At 39.1% G+C, this 19,074-nt stretch overlaps 1 protein-coding gene across 4 annotated transcripts in view; it reads left to right on the top strand.

The window, feature by feature from the left end:
* IPCEF1 (interaction protein for cytohesin exchange factors 1) overlaps nt 1-19,074 on the top strand; it is a 203,425-nt gene that overhangs the window by 105,052 nt on the left and 79,299 nt on the right. For 2 of the 4 annotated variants that reach the window (XM_077998568.1, NM_001257599.2), the window contains 2 exon segments: nt 9,720-9,759; nt 10,427-10,596. In XM_077998568.1, the coding sequence (XP_077854694.1) occupies nt 9,720-9,759; nt 10,427-10,596 (210 nt within the window). 4 annotated transcript variants of the gene reach the window in all.

Genomic DNA, 19,074 nt, shown 5'->3' with positions numbered 1-19,074 from the left:
TATACATGGAACCCCTAATCCCCATTGTAATGATTTTAGGAGGTGGAACCTTTGAGAGTTAATTAGGTCATGAGGGCTTCACCCCAATGAATGAGATTTGTGCCCTTATAAGATGAGACCAGAGGCCGGGCGCAGTGGCTCACGCCTGTAATCCCAGCACTTTGGGAGGCCGAGGCGGGTGGATCACAAGGTCAGGAGATCGAGACCATCCTGACTAACTCGGTGAAACCCCATCTCTACTAAAAATACAAAAAATTAGCCAGGCATGATGGCGGGCGCCTGTAGTCCCAGCTACTCGGGAGGCTGAGGCAGGAGAATGGTGTGAACCCAGGAGGCGGAGCTTGCAGTGAGCCGAGATCACACCACTGTACTCCAGCCTGGGTGACAGAGTGAGATTCCATCTCAAAAAAAAAAAAAAAAAAAAAAAAGACCAGAGAGAGATGACTTTTCTCCCTGGCCATGTGAGGATATAATGAGAAAATGGCCATGTGCAAACCAGTAAGAGGGCCCTCACCAGACACCAGCTCTGCCCACATCTTGATGTTGGACTTCCCAGCTTCCAGAACTGTGAGATAAATATTTGTTGTTTAAACCACTCAATCTATGGTACTCTGTTACAGCAGTCCAAACTGACTAAGACAAATCCCAGAACACATTTACAAATAATAATGCTAAGAAAGATAGAATATAGAATAAAAAATTAGAAGATAGCTTCATTTTAAATTAAATAAAAAGTTAAAAGCTCGACAAAATGTTTAAGTACGAGGTTCAAAGAAACTTTTACAATTTTTGAAGAAAAATCAGGCACCAATAATAAACTATCAGTTGGTTTTGAAAAAATTTAGAAATATCAGAAAATATCTTCCTTGCAATAGCTCAATAGATGGCATAAACATTGGATACTTTCAAAAAAGAGTATTAGTAACTTGGAATTAGATTTGAAAAATTGATAGAAGACATAAGTAGCATAGAGAGATAAAGAGATTAAAAAAGAGCTAAGATATGAAAGAAAAATCACTCATCTCTAACATAAATCTAACAGTAGTCCCAAAAGAAGAGAATGAGGAAAATGGCAGAAAAACACTATTTGAAGACCTTTAAAATTTTCCATGCTTGAAAAAAGATGCAAGCATCAATTAGAGGATTGAGCAGTATAAATAAAGATAAGTCCATAACTAGAAACATTGCAGTAAAGTTACAGTATCTCAAGGATGATGAGAGTGCCTTAAGAGAGTGAAAAGAAAAATCAAGTACAATGAATGATAGACTGATAGCAGAAATCTGATCAATGTGATAGTTGTTAGAAGACCAATGATCAAAATAGTCAAAGTGCCAGGGGCAAAAATAATTTTATACCCACCTCAATTATCGTTCAATTTTGAGGTGAAAATAAAGGCATTACAATATACACGGAGACTGAGAATTTACTACCTATGGATCGTCATTAAAAGGGACTATTCAAAGAGGCACCCTCTTAAACAGAAAAGTGGATCCAATGGGAAGCTATATGATAAATGAAACAAAGATGATCTCAGAAATAGGAAAACTTGTGATTTCTGATTGAGAAATAATAACTTAATCATAATAAATGTATGATTAAGAATAATAATATGCTTAACATTTTTAATGGAAAAATAAATATGTAGACTGCAATAACAAGAGAGTAGTCATTCAAACAGGGGTTACAATATGCTAAGTTATGTTATATTTATGATGAATTTAGAAATACTAAATTAAACATCAGAGAAATTGCATGTGAGAAAGAAAAAAGGGAAAAATAAATGAATGAAACCAAGACCGCGAAATAAAAATGCTGTTAAATGTAAGTAGATTAAATTCACCTATGAAAAGGCACAGATAATCTTGTTATATTAAAAACATCAAAATGTAGTCATATTGTCCTTATAAAAGAAATGGCAAAAACCAGCCAACAATCACACAGAAGTTTGAAAATAAAAGGACGGAAATACTAACAAAGTTGTAACTCCAGCAACAAAAATTAAAGAGAGATACAAAAGATTTGGAAAACAAAATTATCAGTTTTGATTTAGGTTTACATAGAATGTGATTTGATTTGACTGTGTCCCCACCTCATCTGGAATTGTAATCCAGATTGTAATCCCTGCACGTTGAGGGAGGGACTTGGTGGGAGGTGATTGGATTATGGAAGCAGTTTCCCCCATGCTGTTCTCATGATATTGAGTGAATTCTCATGAGATCTAATTGTTTGATTAGTATCTGGTGCTTCCTGCTTCTCTCTCTCTCTCTCCTGTCACCATGTAAGACTTGTCTCTCTTCCCCTTCGCCTTCCACCATGATTGTAACTTTTCTGAGGCTCCCTCAGCCATGCAGAACTGTGAGTCAATTAAACCTCTTTTGTTTATAAATTACCCAGTCTCAGGTAGTATGTTTATAGCAGTGTGAGAATGGACAAATACAGAATGTTTACAAAATTTGATTAAGTAATAAGACACAAATAAATGCTAATAATTTCAAGAAATTGGTATCATAAAGATCATATGTTCTGAACAAAATGCAATGAATTTAGAAATTTAAAAAAGTAGTAAAAATTTCCCATATGCTAAGAAACCTATAAATATACATTCCAATGTCTCATTCTAAAGAAATGATTTGGGATGGAAAAACAAGGAGATACAAGTAAAGCAAAATTCACAGTAAATGTATAGCTCTGACTGTTTTATTATAATAAAAGCAAAGAATATAAATAAGATAAACATCACCTTTAGGAGCTGGAAAAAGAATAACAGAGTAAATTTTTTAAAAATTTAAAGAAACAAGGGTAATAAAAGCAGACATTAATGAAAGAGAAAAAAAACAACAAAGAAACAGTAGAAGGAGACATAGGAAAGATTTATGAAATTCTGAGATAGAAGACTAAAACATATTCCTGGTTGTAGAGAGCTAAATTTTATATATTACAGGAGGGTCTGTAAGTAGGACACTTTGGAAGAAATGTGGGAATATCTAAAAAGTTAAAGACGCACATATCCTATGATCATGCAATTCCACTTCCAGACACATACATAGCCCAGAAAGATACCTGCATATATGCACAATGGAAGTTACACAAAATTGTTAATTGTGACATTTTTGTGATAGCATAACACTGTAGATAATTTAAATGTGCATCAATAGGTAGAGATAAATTGTGGCATTTTTCTTCACTGCAGCACTGTGCAGCATTGAAAATGAACTAGAGATACATGTATCAATGTGAAAACATTACAGAAACATAATAGTGAAAATTAAATGTCGGTATTAATGTTATTACTTATAGTTTTGTTAAAATATTATATATAGATAGTAAAAGTGCAAGGGAGGCCGGGTGTGGTGGCTCAAGCCTGTAATCCCAGCACTTTGGGAGGCTGAGGAGGATAAATCTCTTGAGCCTATGATTTCGAGACCAGCCTGGGAAACAGAGCGAGGAAAAAAAAAATGATAATAAGCAAGGAGATGATCAACATCACATTCAGTTAGTGTAATGTGAGGAGAATGAGAGAGAAATGAAAAAGGAAAGGAGTACACAGAGAGATAACAGTATACTTAATTCCCTTAAAAATCATCTCAAAAAGAAAAAAAGCAGAAAGAAATGGATGATCAATGAGTTAGAATATGAATATAATTGAAGCCTTTGATACTGTATTGTTGAAGTGCTTTCTAAGTATGTATCTGTATCTTACTGCAAGAGAAGGGTTTAAGCACAGAAGCTTGGTTTTGAGGGAGGTCTGTGGCAATCTCTGTCCTTTGGCAGTGTGCCTTCCTGTTACTAGCATGACGCCTCTTTTCAGTGAAGATTCTTGAAAGAGTAGTCTGCAACGCTGTCTTTATTTCTTCAATACCCACTCGTCTTTCAACCCACTCGGACTGGTCTTGTAGCCCCACACAATAGTTAAACTGTTTTTGCCAAATCTCTAGTGAATCTGTCCTTTTTTTTTTTCTTTTTTTTTCTTTTTTTTTTTGAGACGGAGTCTTGCTCTGTCACCCAGGCTGGAGTGTGGTGGCATGATCTCGGCTTACTGCAACCTCTGTCTCCCAGGTTCAAGCAATTCTCCTGCCTCAGTCTCCCGAGTAGCTGGGATTACAGGTGCCCACCACCACACCCGGTTGATTTTTGTATTTTTAGTAGAGATGGGTTTTTACCATGTAGGCCAGGCTTGTCTTGAACCCCTGACCTCATGATCTGCCTGCCCCGGCCTCCCAAAGTGCTGGAATTACAGGTGAGAGCCACCGTGCCTGGCCAAGAGGGGCTTGTCCTTTGTTTGTTCACACTGACCGTATTGGAAGGTTTGGACCTACCTTTCTCTTGTATTCCTCCCTCTGCTCCGCGACCACCTTCTCTCCTGCCTCTGCTTACTTTTTCTTTGTGAACTGCACAGTCCCCTCGCTTGGCTTCTATTGCTTTTCTGGGGCATGTTGGTTTCCCTTTGGATTCTGATGTTGAGCGTTTGTCATTCTATACACTCTCTGGGTGATCTGACTGAAACATGAGACTTCTACTCTTTATACAGTGATAAGTCACAATTTTATACCTTTATTCCAGATTTTCCTCCCAATCTCTAACCCCTTAAATACAACTGTATACCAAGTGTTTCCACTTAGATGTCTCACATGTTTATCAAACTCAGTATCTTTACTACTGAAACAATATATATATTTCTAACTGTGTTCTCTATGGTGCTAAGTCATTCATTGTAATTGTTGAAGCTAGAATCTCCACGATTTTTCCTGGAACTTTGTTCTTTCCCACTTTCTACCTTGTCTTCCTTCTTCTTCCCTCTTTTCTTGTGCCCTTCTTGCAGCTTCTTATCTCCTCTCCCTTCCTTCCTTCCCTTCTTCCCAGTCCTCCTTTCATTTCTTCTTTTCCTCTTCTAGGTGGAAAGTGCTATGGCATCCGTCTTCCCTACAATCTCTAGTCACGGCTTACCTGCCCTACTTCTTTTTTTTTTTTTTTTTTTTTTTGAGACGGAGTCTTGCTCTGTCGCCCAGGCTGGAGTGCAGTGGCGCGATCTCTGCTCACTGCAAGCTCTGCCTCCCGGGTTCACGCCATTCTCCTGCCTTAGCCTCCCAAGTAGCTGGGACTACAGGTGCCCGCCACCTCGCCCGGCTAGTTTTTTGTATTTTTAGTACAGACGGGGTTTCACCATGTTAGCCAGGATGGTCTCGATCTCCTGACCTCGTGATCCACCCGCTTCGGCCTCCGAAAGTGCTGGGATTACAGGCGTGAGCCACTGTGCCCGGCCCCTGCCCTACTTCTTAACAAAACAGCAACAATGCAAACAAATCCCCTACCAGTCTACTCTGCAGAGTTTTATTCTTGAAATAGCTCTTGTGGCTATGAGAGTTCAATGCCAGTACCTTGAAAAGACTCAGAGCAGTGCCTGGCACATGTCAGCATGATATGATTATTAAACTGTATTCACATTTCTTTTTATATTTCTTTTCTTTTCTTTTCTTTTTTTTTTTTTTTGAGACGGAGTCTCACTCTGTCGCCCAGGCTGGAGTGCAGTGGCGCGATCTCGGCTCACTGCAAGCTCCGCCTCCCAGGTTCACGCCATTCTCCTGCCTCAGCCTTCCAAGTAGCTGGGACTACAGGTGCCTGCCACCACGCCCAGCTAATTTTTTGTATTTTTAATAGAGACAGGGTTTTCCCCATGTTAGCCAGGATGGTCTGGATCTCCTGACCTCGTGATCCACCCACTTCGTCCTCCCAAAGTGCTGGGATTACAGGCGTGAGCCACTGCGCCCAGCAAGCTTTATTCATATTTCTTAGCTGTCATTGTGGTTTTTAAAAATAAGAGATGAGGTCTTGCTATGTTGTCCAGGCCAGTTTTGAACTCCTGGGCTCAAGAGATCCTCCTGCCCTAGCCTCCCAAATCACTGGCATTATAGGTGTGAGTCATCACATCACACCCGACCTCTGTCACTGTTTTTAGTTCTGCTTCTATTATTATTATTATTAGAATGTCTGTTGTCTGTCTCCATTATTCACTACTGTGAGAGATTATTTCAATTAATGTATTAAGTATTATTTAAGGTGGTTAGTCTTCTGAAAAAATTAAGCAAACTTTTCATGTTTTCACAGGTAAATGTTTATTAATTGGATGCTTTAGAATCTCCTTTAAAAATTTGAGTCTAGTTTTCCGGGAAGGATAAAAAACGCTTGTGATGTCAGGCGTTTCTGGAGAAACATCCCTAATAGCTCTATCAGTGCTGTGCTGATTTGGTACGGCTCTAAAATAGTCAGGAATTTTTGTGGCTTGGTTCTTAAAATACTGGTAGCTTGAAATTGTCAATGATGTGAGGGTTTGTACCATCGAAATTGACAAAATCCACAAGTTAGGGCTCCTGCAACCAGAGAGCCCATTTTACCAGCATATCACTGTATAGTTTTTGCTAAAGATTAGGATCACTGTGAAGTCTGATGCAATGACAGAGCATCTTACTGTGAATTTTAATACATCTTGGGGTAAATTTTGCCTGCAAGGTTAAACAGCTACTATATGGATTATAAATCAATATACTAGTTACCTGTAACCTGGGCATTAGTCTCATCATTCAATATCAAAGGAGTTTCCTTTGTGTGTTTTCTACTGTTCTATGTGGTTTTGAGTGATTCGTGGCCAAATGAAGTTTTTGAACCATCTTTTAAAAAGTTAAAGAAAAATACACTTCTTCAATAAAAAAGAAATACATATTTTCAAAGAAAAATTTCCCCTCAATTTTAGAACCAAGTTAGGGCAAAATCAGATTTTAAGAATAATTTTTTAGTTTTACCTATAGCATTCAAACTGGAAGAAAATAGAATGAGAAAATATCTTACTAGGCTCTGAATATTTATGATGATAACAAGTTATAATTTCCCTTATTGAAAAACCATCTCATAAAATGCTCAACTGGTTGCTTGCTTTTTTTTTTTTTTTTTACTTACCTAGTGAAAAACCACATGAAGATCTTTTTGAAACTGACTAGTTCGCGGGTTCCACTTCCTGTTGTGAGGAGTAAAATCTACCTTAGATGCAATAAAGTTCTCAAAGATTGTTTTCATTGTCTCATGTAAACCAATTTAGGTTTCAAATTCATGTATATTAAGTGAAACCGAAACTCCCCGAATTTGTTATTTCTATAATGCAGTCTGTTTCTGGTCAGGGAAAACAGTTTTAACAGTTAATAATTTGCTTTAAGAGAATGACTGTCAGAACAGGGGTGACTCAATGACTCAATAACTAAGCTCCCCTCTTTACAAAAAAAAAAAAAAAAAAAAAAGACTTTCTTTGAGTTGGGTGCCCGCTCTGCTTGAGGTATTGTTCTCATCCCATCCTAGGCACAAGAACATGGTGTAGACCAAGGGTTGGTCTTGGGCAGAATTGAGACAAAGCTCACATTTTGGGGCTTTCCCTGGAAGTAGCCCTAAGGTTTGAAGGTGGAGCCGGAAGTCTCCAGTCCCACTGGGTGCTCACAACGAATGGGTAGAGAATACTCACTGGCACCCAGCTGGGAGTGATGGAAGGAGCATCACTTCCTCTCTGCCTTGGCTGATCCCATTGCTGCCCTCCAGGGACTTTTCTCTCATTTGTTCATTTGTTCATCTGAAGGCTGCTCTTCTTGTTTGAACTAATGTAATTTCATCTTGTTCATTGCGGGCCTGAGCACTCTAGGAATGACTGTTAACAATTGGTTCTTGGTTTGTCTTAAGTGCTCCCTGGGAACTCCTGGACCCCAGATTTCCCAAATCTTACCCAGCATCTAAATTCACGTATTCTCTTCTTTGTCCTTAGTCCTGGCTCTCAGCTAAAACTTAGCCACTCAAATAATATACATATTTGGGCAAAACTATTTTGCCAATAGGTACTAGTTGGGTTTTACTGATCTCAGAGAATTGGCATATCAAAAAAAGGTCCCAGGAGACGATTTGAGGGAATGACGGAAACTTTAGAACACAAGACAGGTCAGTGTGGGAGATATTTGTGAAGTGAGGCTGAGACTAGGTCCTTTTCATGATAACTTGCCTGGATTTTAATAACATGCCATGATTATAACATGTCTATCTTTGCTTAAAATTTAAGGCAATTATTGCCATCTTTATGGATGATTAATTTTGGGGGGGATAAATTTTACTGTAACATTCGTCAGATGAAATGTCAGTGCAGTATTTCTTGGGATCTATATTCCCCAGGAAATATAATTTAGACACTTTAGCTTCATTATAATTGCTGAAGGAAACATAAATCATACTTATAAAAATCATGATTTTTTTCTGTTTATTAGATATAAAGTATTTGTTTATGTCAACGATATAATATTATATTACATATACTCACATAAAGGAATGTTGTTTAGTTCTCCGAGGATTTTCACAAATAAATCTTGTCAAATCTTTATAAGACCTATAGGATTAGAATTTTTTTTTTTTTTTTTTTTTTTTTTGAGACGGAGTCTCGCTTATCAGTGTCTTCATTTTATAAATGAAGAAGCAGATTCAGAGGGTGCTATTTTCTTGGGCAGCACAGCTACTAATTATAATAGCCAGGAATTGGTTCCAGGCCTCTGGATTTAAAGACCCTCTCCTCTTTTCACTGTCATATCCCTTCTTCAAACATAGAGTAGAACCATATACAATAGCTATGAGATCAATAGTTAGATATGTAGAATATAAGCCAGGCATCTCTAGAAAACATTATAAAATGCTGTACTAAAATTGCATACCAAATTTAGAACTGCTTTTCATTTTTAAGCTTTTTTCCCCCTGTGTTCTCTACCTGTTAACAGAAAAGGTTATCTTTCAAATTTAAATCAATTCAACTTAGATATTTGTAAAGAAAAAACAAAACTTCTTTAAGCAAAATTTTTTTTCTCTCTCTCCACACATACACACACACAGACATACACATATTTGAAAATACTTAAAAATATTTTTTATTTTTGCTGGTAGTCTGATTGTATGTTTGTTTAAAATGTATTGTGGAAAAAATGTATATTTCATATATATTGTCTTATGTCTGATTTGAAGATTTGAAGAGCTAGTACAGAATAGTAGGTGGTTGCTAATTTATCTTCCATAAAACGTGAGAAATATTCAGAGATATTTCAATACAATTCTGTAAATAAGAATTTCCTGATAAGGAGGGTTGATTGCTACTGAACTCTCAAAAGAGGTTGTGGAATTTCATTTTCTGGGATATTTAATTCATGTGGTTTAGGTGTAACCCTATGTGGGAGCAGGACTATGAACGGAATAGTCAAGTGACTCTAATATTTTGAGATTGTAGCAATTATCCTCCAGGTTGATCTGAATAATCATTGTTATTTAGAAATTGCAAAAGAAGCAGATCTATTTTTCCTTCTCTCACAAAAACACAAAAGGGGAAATATTTTTTGATTTTTAAAACTTCCGTGAACACTGTGCTATCATAACTAAAGTAGTAGCGAGAGAGCAGCTAGTGGGTGGGAACAGGAAACATTAGTGATAAATGCTCTGTGACATTTTTTTTTTTTTCAGGTTCAGCTCAATGTATATTGATTCTAATTAGCACATTTTGTGCCTTAGCTAGTAGCTCCCCGTTAGCTCTGCCTAGAGAGGTTTTTTTTTTTTTAGATTCCATCCTGCTCATAAACACTGCCACCTCCTCCCTCCTTCTCTCTTTACAAATGTTACAACACAATCAGAAATTTCCTCTTTTCTTTCCTTCCTGCATTTTCAGCAGGTTCCCTTGCGTCAGAAGCCGAGGAGGAAAACTCAAGGTAATTAGATCTCTTTTGTTTCTTTATCTCCTTTTTGTGTGCGTTGAGTGTGGCTTTCCTCCGGGATGCCTTCCTTGGGATCAGATTTTTGTCTCTTAATGCTAATATGAGGAGGTGGACGGCAGATTAATGTTTGGTTATTGTTGAATTGATTTTAAGAAATGACGACATGCTGTTCATTTGGATTAATCCCTCGTGGTATGTCGAAAGAGCTTAGAAAAACTGGCAGTGAGTTGGGAAGTAGCTGTGTTTTGAGGTGGGCATTAACCCTTCAACATCTATTGCATAACTACGGCTGTTATTGTTGAGAGGAGCGATGTTACTGCACTGATATGCCTGCCAGCCTTACGATTTTAATTATTTTCAACTTATTCTTGGTGAATACTATTCTTAGACTAATACTTGCATATCAGCCCCGCTGCGCTGTTTCTTTGGCTGTATCTTATACCTTCTAAGCATCAAACGAATGTTTAAAAATAAAACAGACACATGGCTTTTTTTTTTTTTGCATTGGTTTTGCATAGGCTTTGCATAAATCTTGGTGAAAAATCCAACTCCCTCGGGGGTTAACAATTAAAAGTTGCCTTTCACTCTGTCACATAAATCAGGATAATACTTTACCTACCAAATCAGGGTAATACTTTACCTCTTCATGTAATCATTGCAGGTTTTCTCACGATGAGTCGGAGGAGGATATCGTGTAAAGATCTGGGCCATGCTGACTGCCAAGGGTGGCTGTATAAGAAAAAGGAAAAGGGAAGTTTCCTAAGCAACAAATGGAAAAAGTTCTGGGTGATACTGAAGGGGTCGTCACTGTACTGGTATAGCAATCAAATGGTGAGTCTGCTTTCTTCCTCCTGTTCCCAGCCATTTTAATGAGGGGCACGTTAAAGGGATCAGGTGATCCCTATGGGAAAGTTAATTTTGATTTCTGGGAATTGGAGCTGAGTAAATAAACAAATAAGTTATAGAAGCCATTTCTGGTCCAGTAGATATGTAGGTTATGCTATTGTGTTTTATGGAGAAGAAACCCATCCTGTTTGACTACTCTGGTTGGGGAGGAAGGGAGTGTCGACGTTTACATCCTTGCTAAAGGAGACTTTTAAGTTCTGTTATAATGTTACTATTCCACGAGGGATTGTAATAGTTTCAGGATTTATGTGGGCATCATGTAACATGGCACCTTTACATAGTTAAGGTCTCTCTACTAAAAGGAGACTCAGCTTCACGACCTACAAGGGTATCAATTGATTCAGTTCAGAGAAGCCTTTTCAATTTCTCCTCCTTTACTTTCTTCTTCCCCTTCTTTCCCCCTGACCTGCTTTATCAGATGGGTTGCTTTGGAATCACTAACCCCTATGCCAGCTTTGCATTGGCAACGGTCACCTCTTGTCCCCTGGTGTGCTCTGTAATGGCATTAAACTAGTCGTGCTCAGACAACATTTGAAAAGATAATTGCCTAGTTTATTCCTTAAAAAGTCAGTATACTGTTGTGATCTGCTTCCCAGGCTAGTTTTCTGTTGAAAATGGCTGGAAATAAAGTGATTGTTAGAAAGCGTGCTGATCTTTCATGATCTGAATCCTGTTGAAAATGACGATGTTGTTGAACGTCGAATGAGGAGGCATTTCCAAGGAGGAATGCTCTCCACAAGACCTGGTGAGGTTTTATTGCTGCTCTCAGGACAGTGAGAGTCTCTTTGTGGCACTGTGGAGATCAGCATTGGATGGCCTTTAATCAATTAAGGGAAAAGTACTTAGGAGTTGCTTATAAGCCAGGAAAGTTCTTTTTATGTGACATTCTTCTTGTGAAATGACGTGGGCATGCCTGTCATTCAAGCAACAGAGCTGTACATCATGTAACTTTATACATGCAAAATAAGTACTGCATATGGTTTGTGGGCCAAATTTTTAGTTGATGCATTTACATTCACTAGCCACTAATCAATTTTTGTTACTCACATACCCCTGGGCACCTGTTCATTAAAGATTTGGTTAAACCGGACCCAAATCCAATTCCAGTGCTGGGAATAAGCACACTCCTCTGCTCCCCTGCTCCTCTGCCCCCAAACTTATTGCCCCAGCTTCACCTCATGAAAAATGTGGCACAAAGCTCCTCTTTGGGTTCCGTAAAAATACATTTTTTTTTCAAGCATTTGGTGAGTTATAACAACTTTATCAAAGTTGTAAGGGATTCACAAAAAGTCACTGGCAGAGTGTGCGGTTTTCCACTGGCATCCTTTTTCTCTCTTTTCTTCTCCCCTCCTCAATACATTTTTCATCTTGTCTAGCATGAATGGTTTTTCCCAAATTAAGGCAACCTGGGTCTGCGGTCTTGCCTTCTATTGTAAGAGAGTTTTCCTAAGCAAATACAGCTTCCTTCTTAAGAGGAACTCAGGTTAATATAAATGTCTCTTTCTTGTTTCGTATTATTTCAGGCCCCTGTTTTGGGGTAGTTGTGGCAAGCGATTGTCCTCTTCATCTTTTATAACATGAGAGAACCTACTGATTTACCTTTTAATAGTGGTCAGGGCATTTCCAGAGCTTGTTGGAAAGATTGGGTGCTGATGGAGCTTGGCATGTCTGTGGGAAGTAATAAAGCTTGGACAGAAGCAAGCCGTTCATCTTCTCAGGGAATGAAATTATTCAGCAAATATGTTCTGTCTGCTGTCCCTGTCTTCACAGAATTTAAAGGAAGTCCTTCTGAACCACACAGGCTTCCAGATTGGGTTGGCTTGGCCTCATCAGCTCATTCAGCTTATGATTCTCTTAGAGGAGCCTATTTTAGGCATTAGGAACTTCATGCTTCCACAAGGAGCAGCAGTGTTGACAGACTAGGCTAGAAAGAGGAAAGGGATAGAGCCTTAGATACACTCACGCATTCCTGCCCTGGCTTGCTTTCATTGCAACACAGAAAGAAATATTCAGGTTGCAAAGCATGTACTTGAATACAGTTAGGTTAGCAGCATTGAATGGAGAAAAAGCCTGCCATTATATGGCTAGGGAACTGTAGGATTAAACTAATGGTATGCAAACTAATGGTTATAAAACTAATGGCATGTAGAGGAATTCTCCTTCTCTCTTCCTCCACCACAAACACACACATACATAGACACACATACACACACACACACACACACGCGCGCACACACACACACCCTGAATCTTAATTATATGTTTATTGTGGGGGAAAAAAGGCTACTCAATGAATACTTAATTAGTAGTCATATTCCTCTTGTCTGTGTGGATATCAACTATGAAATAAGCCAAGAAGCTTTATTTACTTTCTGCTGCTTAAAAGAATTCAGATTCAACAAAGTCGCTCTCAAAGCACCTAAGCCTAAGCACCTAAGAGCAGAATTCTCATTCTACCTTCCATGTTCCTTAATCTTGGGTTACGACCAGCCCCGTCCCTACACGTTCTTGTATAACCTAATGCTGAGCGGTAGCAGAGTCCATAGCATCTTAGGAAGAGCCACCTGTTAACTTAGTGCCTACCCTAGGCCAAGGGATAGATGATTCAAGGTACCTTGCATATATGCTCTCATTCACCCTGAGAGGTAGTAATTGTCTCCACGTTTTGAAAGTGGGATAGACTGAAATGCAGAGAGATTGCGTCAATTGTCCCAAGTCACACGGGAGTAAAGGGAAAAAAACAGATTCACATTTAGGTCCCTCGGACTCCTAGGCCCATGACTTACAGCTTACCAACCCGACTCCCTCTGGCGCCAGGATCCATGACACAATTAAGACCACCCTGTTTTCTGCCTTCAATGGGGTTCTGAGAGAACAGCTGTAGAAATGAAATTTAGGGTAATTCTCCTTTGAAACTACATGTGATCTCATTGTCATTGACTCTCTTTGCTTGTCTCCTCTATCATTCCCTGACACTGCCTGGGAACACCAGCCTCGCCTCTCTTCTGTTTTGTGCTGTTGTTACCCAGTCACCTGATGCATGGTCTACCTTTTGCTTTCACCACACGTTGCTGCTTCAAACTGTACTACCCAGAATTCATTGAGAAAGGTCAAGTCCAGAGGCTCATCTGCCATTTTTCACACCACACACTATGTGCTTAGAGTGTGACGCAGCACGCAAGATTACTCGCCAAGTCCTACAAAACCATATGCAAGTTTAACAGCCGTAGAAATCCAGGCTGGTAAAATCTTGGATTTAAAATCCACGGTTTTGTTTTCCCATACCCTTACGAGAAAGTACAAACTCACTTTCTGGTTTGTGGGAATCACCTTAACTAGTAACCTTTCTTACTTCCTCACACTTGTCAGCCCAACTCATTTAAAGATGGCACTTCTTTCAATTCCTGTTAGCACGTGGGCTGGCTTTCTCTAAGCCTTCGCATATGCTGTTTCTCTGCTCAGAAAACTCTGTCTCCATGCCCTGAAGTCTTTCTCCTATCCAATTCCATCAAGCTTATCCCTCCTTCTAGGTCAAATTTTAGCTTAAATAGCCTTCTTCTAGAGGCACGTACCTTCTCCCCTGACCTAAATTTGACTTCCTCTCTCTGCTCCCTGAGTGACCTATACTTTTCTTTTCTTTCTTTTCTTTTTCTTTCTTTTTTTTTTTTTTTGAGACAGAGTCTTGCTTTTTTGCCCAGGCTGGAGTACAATGGTGTTATCTCGGCTCACTGCAACCTCTGCCTCCCAGTTTCAAGCGATTCTCATGCCTCAGCCTCCTTGAATAGCTGAGATTACAGGCATGGGCCACCATGTCCGGCTAATTTTTGTATTTTTAGTAGAGACAAGGTTTCACCATGTTGGCCAGGCTGGTCTTGAACTCTGGACCTCAAGTGATTCACCTGTCTTGGCTGGGATTACAGGTGTGAGCCACCTCGCCTGGCCTATACTTTTCATACTATCATACTTGTCCTCATTTTTGGGTACTTGCTTGTCAGACTTGCTGTTTTCCATAAGTGATCATTTCTGTAGGACAAGATCATGGGTATATCTTCAGCAGCTTACTCCGTGTCTGACAGTTAATAGGCTCTCAATTAATAGTTCTTGATTTCATATATAAATAAGAATTAAGAATCTCTAGCATTTACATTGCCCATGGGAATTTCGAGAAATGGAGTCATGTGTGAGGACTGATTTTGACAGAAAATAATTTTCCAGGAAAGGATTTCCACCTCTGTTTTTAAAAACAGATACGGGAAAAGGAGCAATCTGAATTTGCTAGAAAGGCCCCAAGGTTCGGATTAGGTCCTGCTACAGCCGTTCCCATTTTGGTAACACATTTTTAGGATCTTTGAGGAGTAGAGGTGGGAGACGCGCATTCTGGGGACTAATGTGAACAAAGGAATGAAAATATAAATGAGCTGTGCCAATCCACTGTGTTAGTGATTATATTGAATTCTCATAATAGCCGAGCAAGATAGATTTTATTATTCCCATTTTTCAAGGGAGTTTACTGAAGCTCAGGGAATTTAAGTAACTTGCTCAAAGTCTCATAAGGAGTAAATAGCAGAGCTGGGATTTGAAACAAAGGTTTCCCAACAACAAAGCCAGGCTCTTTTCTCCAGGCTGCACGGCTTCTCCATTTAGAGGTGACTTAGGGCCAGTGAATGGGGGACTGAGACACGTAGTGATAGTGTAGGAATGTAGGTTTGATCCAGCAGGCAGTAGGGAGCTACTGCCTATTCTTGAGCCGGAAGGTGAGCACGTGAAATTGGCATGCGAAAAATATGAACCTAGCAGCAATAAACTGGATATTTTGGAGAGTGAGGGAGCTGCCAGAAGGCCAGTTAGGAGATGGTGAGAAAATGCAGGCGTTCAGACATGAGCTCCGGGACTAGAGTGCGGCCAACAGTGAGAATTTAGGACACACTATGCAAATAAAAAGGGGCAAGGTTTGAAGAGTGCTTGGATATAAGACACAAAAAATTTGAGGCTAAGATAAGCATGATTCCAAGTTTTGGAGCCTGGGGAGACTGGGAAAATCATATGAAAATTAAGAGACAAAGAGTTTGTGACTAAGAAGGGTGGAATTTCATTTAGATTGACCATCGCTTACTTCTTTTGGTTTATTTTAGTTTTGTATGTTGTTTCTTTGTATGAAATTACTAGATACTTGTGTTTTTTAGTTTTCATTTATTGACACCATTTGTGCCATTGCATCACCAGTTCAAGGAAGCCTTGAGGCCCCTGGGCCTCAACTAGAAAAAGTGAATCATCCAACTATCTGTTTTTCTCTCTCTCTCTCTTTTTTTTTTTTTGAGACAGAGTCTTACTTTTTTGCTAGGCTGAAGTGCAGTGGTGCGATCTTTGCTCACTGCAATCTCCACCTCCCGGGTTCAAGCGATTCTCCTGCCTCAGCCTCCTGAGTAGCTGGGATTTCAGGCTTGCGCCATCATGCCCAGCTAAGTTTTGTATTTTTAGTAGAGACAGGGTTTCACCGTGTTGGCCAGGATGGTCTCGATCTCTTGACCTCATGATCTGTGTGCCTCAGCCTCCCAAAGTGCTGGGATTACGGGCATGAGTCACTGCACCCGGCCCCAACTATCTATTTCATAAAAACTTTAGACAAACTGAAGAGGTTTGTAGGTTAATATCTGGTTTAGTATATATTACAGAGACTTTAAAGTTTTTTGAGAATCCAATGTGTTTGTGCAATTGTGATTGTGTTTCTTCTTTACTTTCTGAATGGTGGAAGTTTTGCATGTTTGGGGATTGAAGTAACTGTCTGCATGAGACGTGTTCCATCTCTAGCTGCATGTGCACTTCATGTGAATTTTAGAGGATCTTATCTTTGGAAGGCATATTTCTTGAAATCAGTTTTATGAGAATCTCTATAGTGAAGATCTAATCACTTTTTACATTGGGCAGAATTTACTCTTGTAGAAAATGTTACTTGAAAGTCAAACTTTTCTCTTTTCATGAGACAACTATTCTGAAAGTTTCGGTAAATATAGATTACTTTTTTTTTTTTTCAGCTCAAGAAAAATAAAGATGGGATTAATTTTCCCCGGGAAAGTGACATTAAGTCTTCTGAACCTTTCATCGGTAGCCGTAGATTAGCATACATTTTGGAAAATGTCTGAGTGAGTTTACAATAGATTCAAAAAAATTTTATAGGAATTTATGAACACATTAGTCATAGCTTATTATATTCTTTCTCCCCTAGCTCCAACATAAGCAGCAGAGGATGTATTCTTTACTGGTCTGATTTAAACTGTGTCTCTATATCCTAGAAGTTGGCAGGCACAGAGCATGTACCAGTATTTTTTTGAAGGAATTAATTATTACATTACTTAATTATCAATTAGTTGTATGAATCAACTAATCACATTGAGCATTATTGTTGAACACTGACGTGTTCCCAGACTTCTACCAAAATGAGAATTATGGGCTTTTAATTTATTTGAACTCTTTATTTATTGTCTTAGCCAAGAACCAGCCTCTGAGCGTATCCCAAACAAAATTCCAACGTTTTGAAATGTTTCTTTAAGGTTGGGTGCGGTGGCTCACGCCTGTAGTCCCAGCACTTTGGGTGGCTGAGGTGGGCGGATTACTGAAGGTCAGGAGTTCAAGATCAGCCTGGTCAACATGGTGAAACCCCTTCTCTACTAAAAATATAAAAATTAGCCAGGCATGGTGGCTATGCCTGTAGTCCCACCTACTTGGGAGACTGAGGCAAGAAAATTGTTTGAACATGGAAGGTGGAGGCTGCAGTGAGCCGAGATCACACCACTGCACTCCAGCCTGGGTGACAGAGCGAGACTGCGTCTCAAAAAAAAAAAAAAAAAAGAAAGAAAAGTTTCTTCAGTGAAGACAATTCAAACTAACCATGTGAAATTGATGAACTTTTGGCCAACATATGTTCCTAGAATTTGTATTAGAAAGGAGGATGAGAAGGTGGAATGTTGACATGTCTAGACAGGGCAAAACGTGACATTTCTGCAGCTGTAGGTGACCGGTTTACCATAAGACAATGACTCATAGATCAAAGGGGTAAAAATACTTGCTTAGTTAACATTTGGAAACCTAAATGTTAGAATGATTGAGGAGTTTCTTGAATTCTGTTACTTCTGACATTGTAATTTCACATGCGTGGAAATCAATGTTTAAATGAGTATTTGGTTTATTTATTGTCTATAATGTATCATTGTGTTCTCACAATTATTTTCCTTTGCAGATCCTTGAATGTATTTCTAAAATAATAGTGCCCCTGTCATAGCTTTATGCCCACACTATCTGTAGTTGGGATAGGCAGTTCTCAATAACTTCTTGTTGCTAAGTCCACGTCATGTGGGAACAATTGCTCATGTTGCCAATATTATTTTCCTTTAAATTCTTTCCAAACTTTTCAATATTAATTGTGAAACACCGAGAGCCAGGAAATGTTGGTTTCTTTTGTCTTGTTCTCAGAAGGCAGTGATATGCTTGGGCATTGCCAGAGTGAATGCCATGGTTGGGGTATTTTAGATGACAGTCTTCTTAGCTCACAGCAGTGAGGTGCCCACTCAGGGGACACAGCCTCCCTCTTTTCTCTGGTGGACAGTGCATAGTACTTTTGTTGGTGTTTCCACAACTTCTCTTTTTTTGTTTTTTTTTTTTAAAAAAAACAACTATATAGAATCCAACTTCTTGCCTTTTGGAAATTTAAAGTGACTGAAAAATGCTTTAAAAGATTATACAATAGGGTCAGCCATGCTGGCTCATGCCTGTAATCCCAGCACTTTAGGAAGCTGAGATGGGAGGATCACTTGAGGCCAGGAGTTTCAGATCAGTTTGGTCAACATGGTGAGGCCGCATCTCTTAAAAAACAGCTAAAAATTAAAATAAAAATTGTAAAAAAGGTTATACAGTAGTATGTGCTCATAGGAAAAATTTGAAAATAGAAGTAAGTGAAATAAAAAAAAGGAGACGGACATGGAAGCAAACAGAGATAAATAAATGATTTAAGATCATACAGGGTCGGCCAGGCGTGGTGGCTCACATCTGTGATCCCAGCACTTTGGGAGGCCAAGGCAGGCGGATCACCTGAGGTCGGGAGTTTGAGACCAGCCTGACCAACATGGAGAAACCCCGTCTGTATTAAAACAACAAAAACAAAAACAAAAACAAAATTAGCCCGGTATGGTGGTGCATGCCTGTAATTCCAGCTACTCAGGAGAGTGAGGCAGGAGAATCGCTTGTATCTGGGAGGTGGAGGTTGCAGTGAGCCGAGATAGCGCTATTGCACTCCAGCTTGGGCAACAAGAGTGAAACTCCATCTAAAAAAAAAAAAATCATACAGCTTCCTACCACCATGGCATGAGTTTAGACATTTTGATGTATGTGTTTCCAAGCATTCGTTTCTAT

The sequence above is a fragment of the Macaca mulatta genome, chromosome 4, assembly GCF_049350105.2.
Source record: "Macaca mulatta isolate MMU2019108-1 chromosome 4, T2T-MMU8v2.0, whole genome shotgun sequence".
Classification (NCBI taxonomy): Eukaryota; Metazoa; Chordata; class Mammalia; order Primates; family Cercopithecidae; genus Macaca; species Macaca mulatta.
The sequence above is the reverse complement of the archived record's forward strand: the minus strand, read 5'-3'. Positions and strand labels throughout refer to the sequence as shown.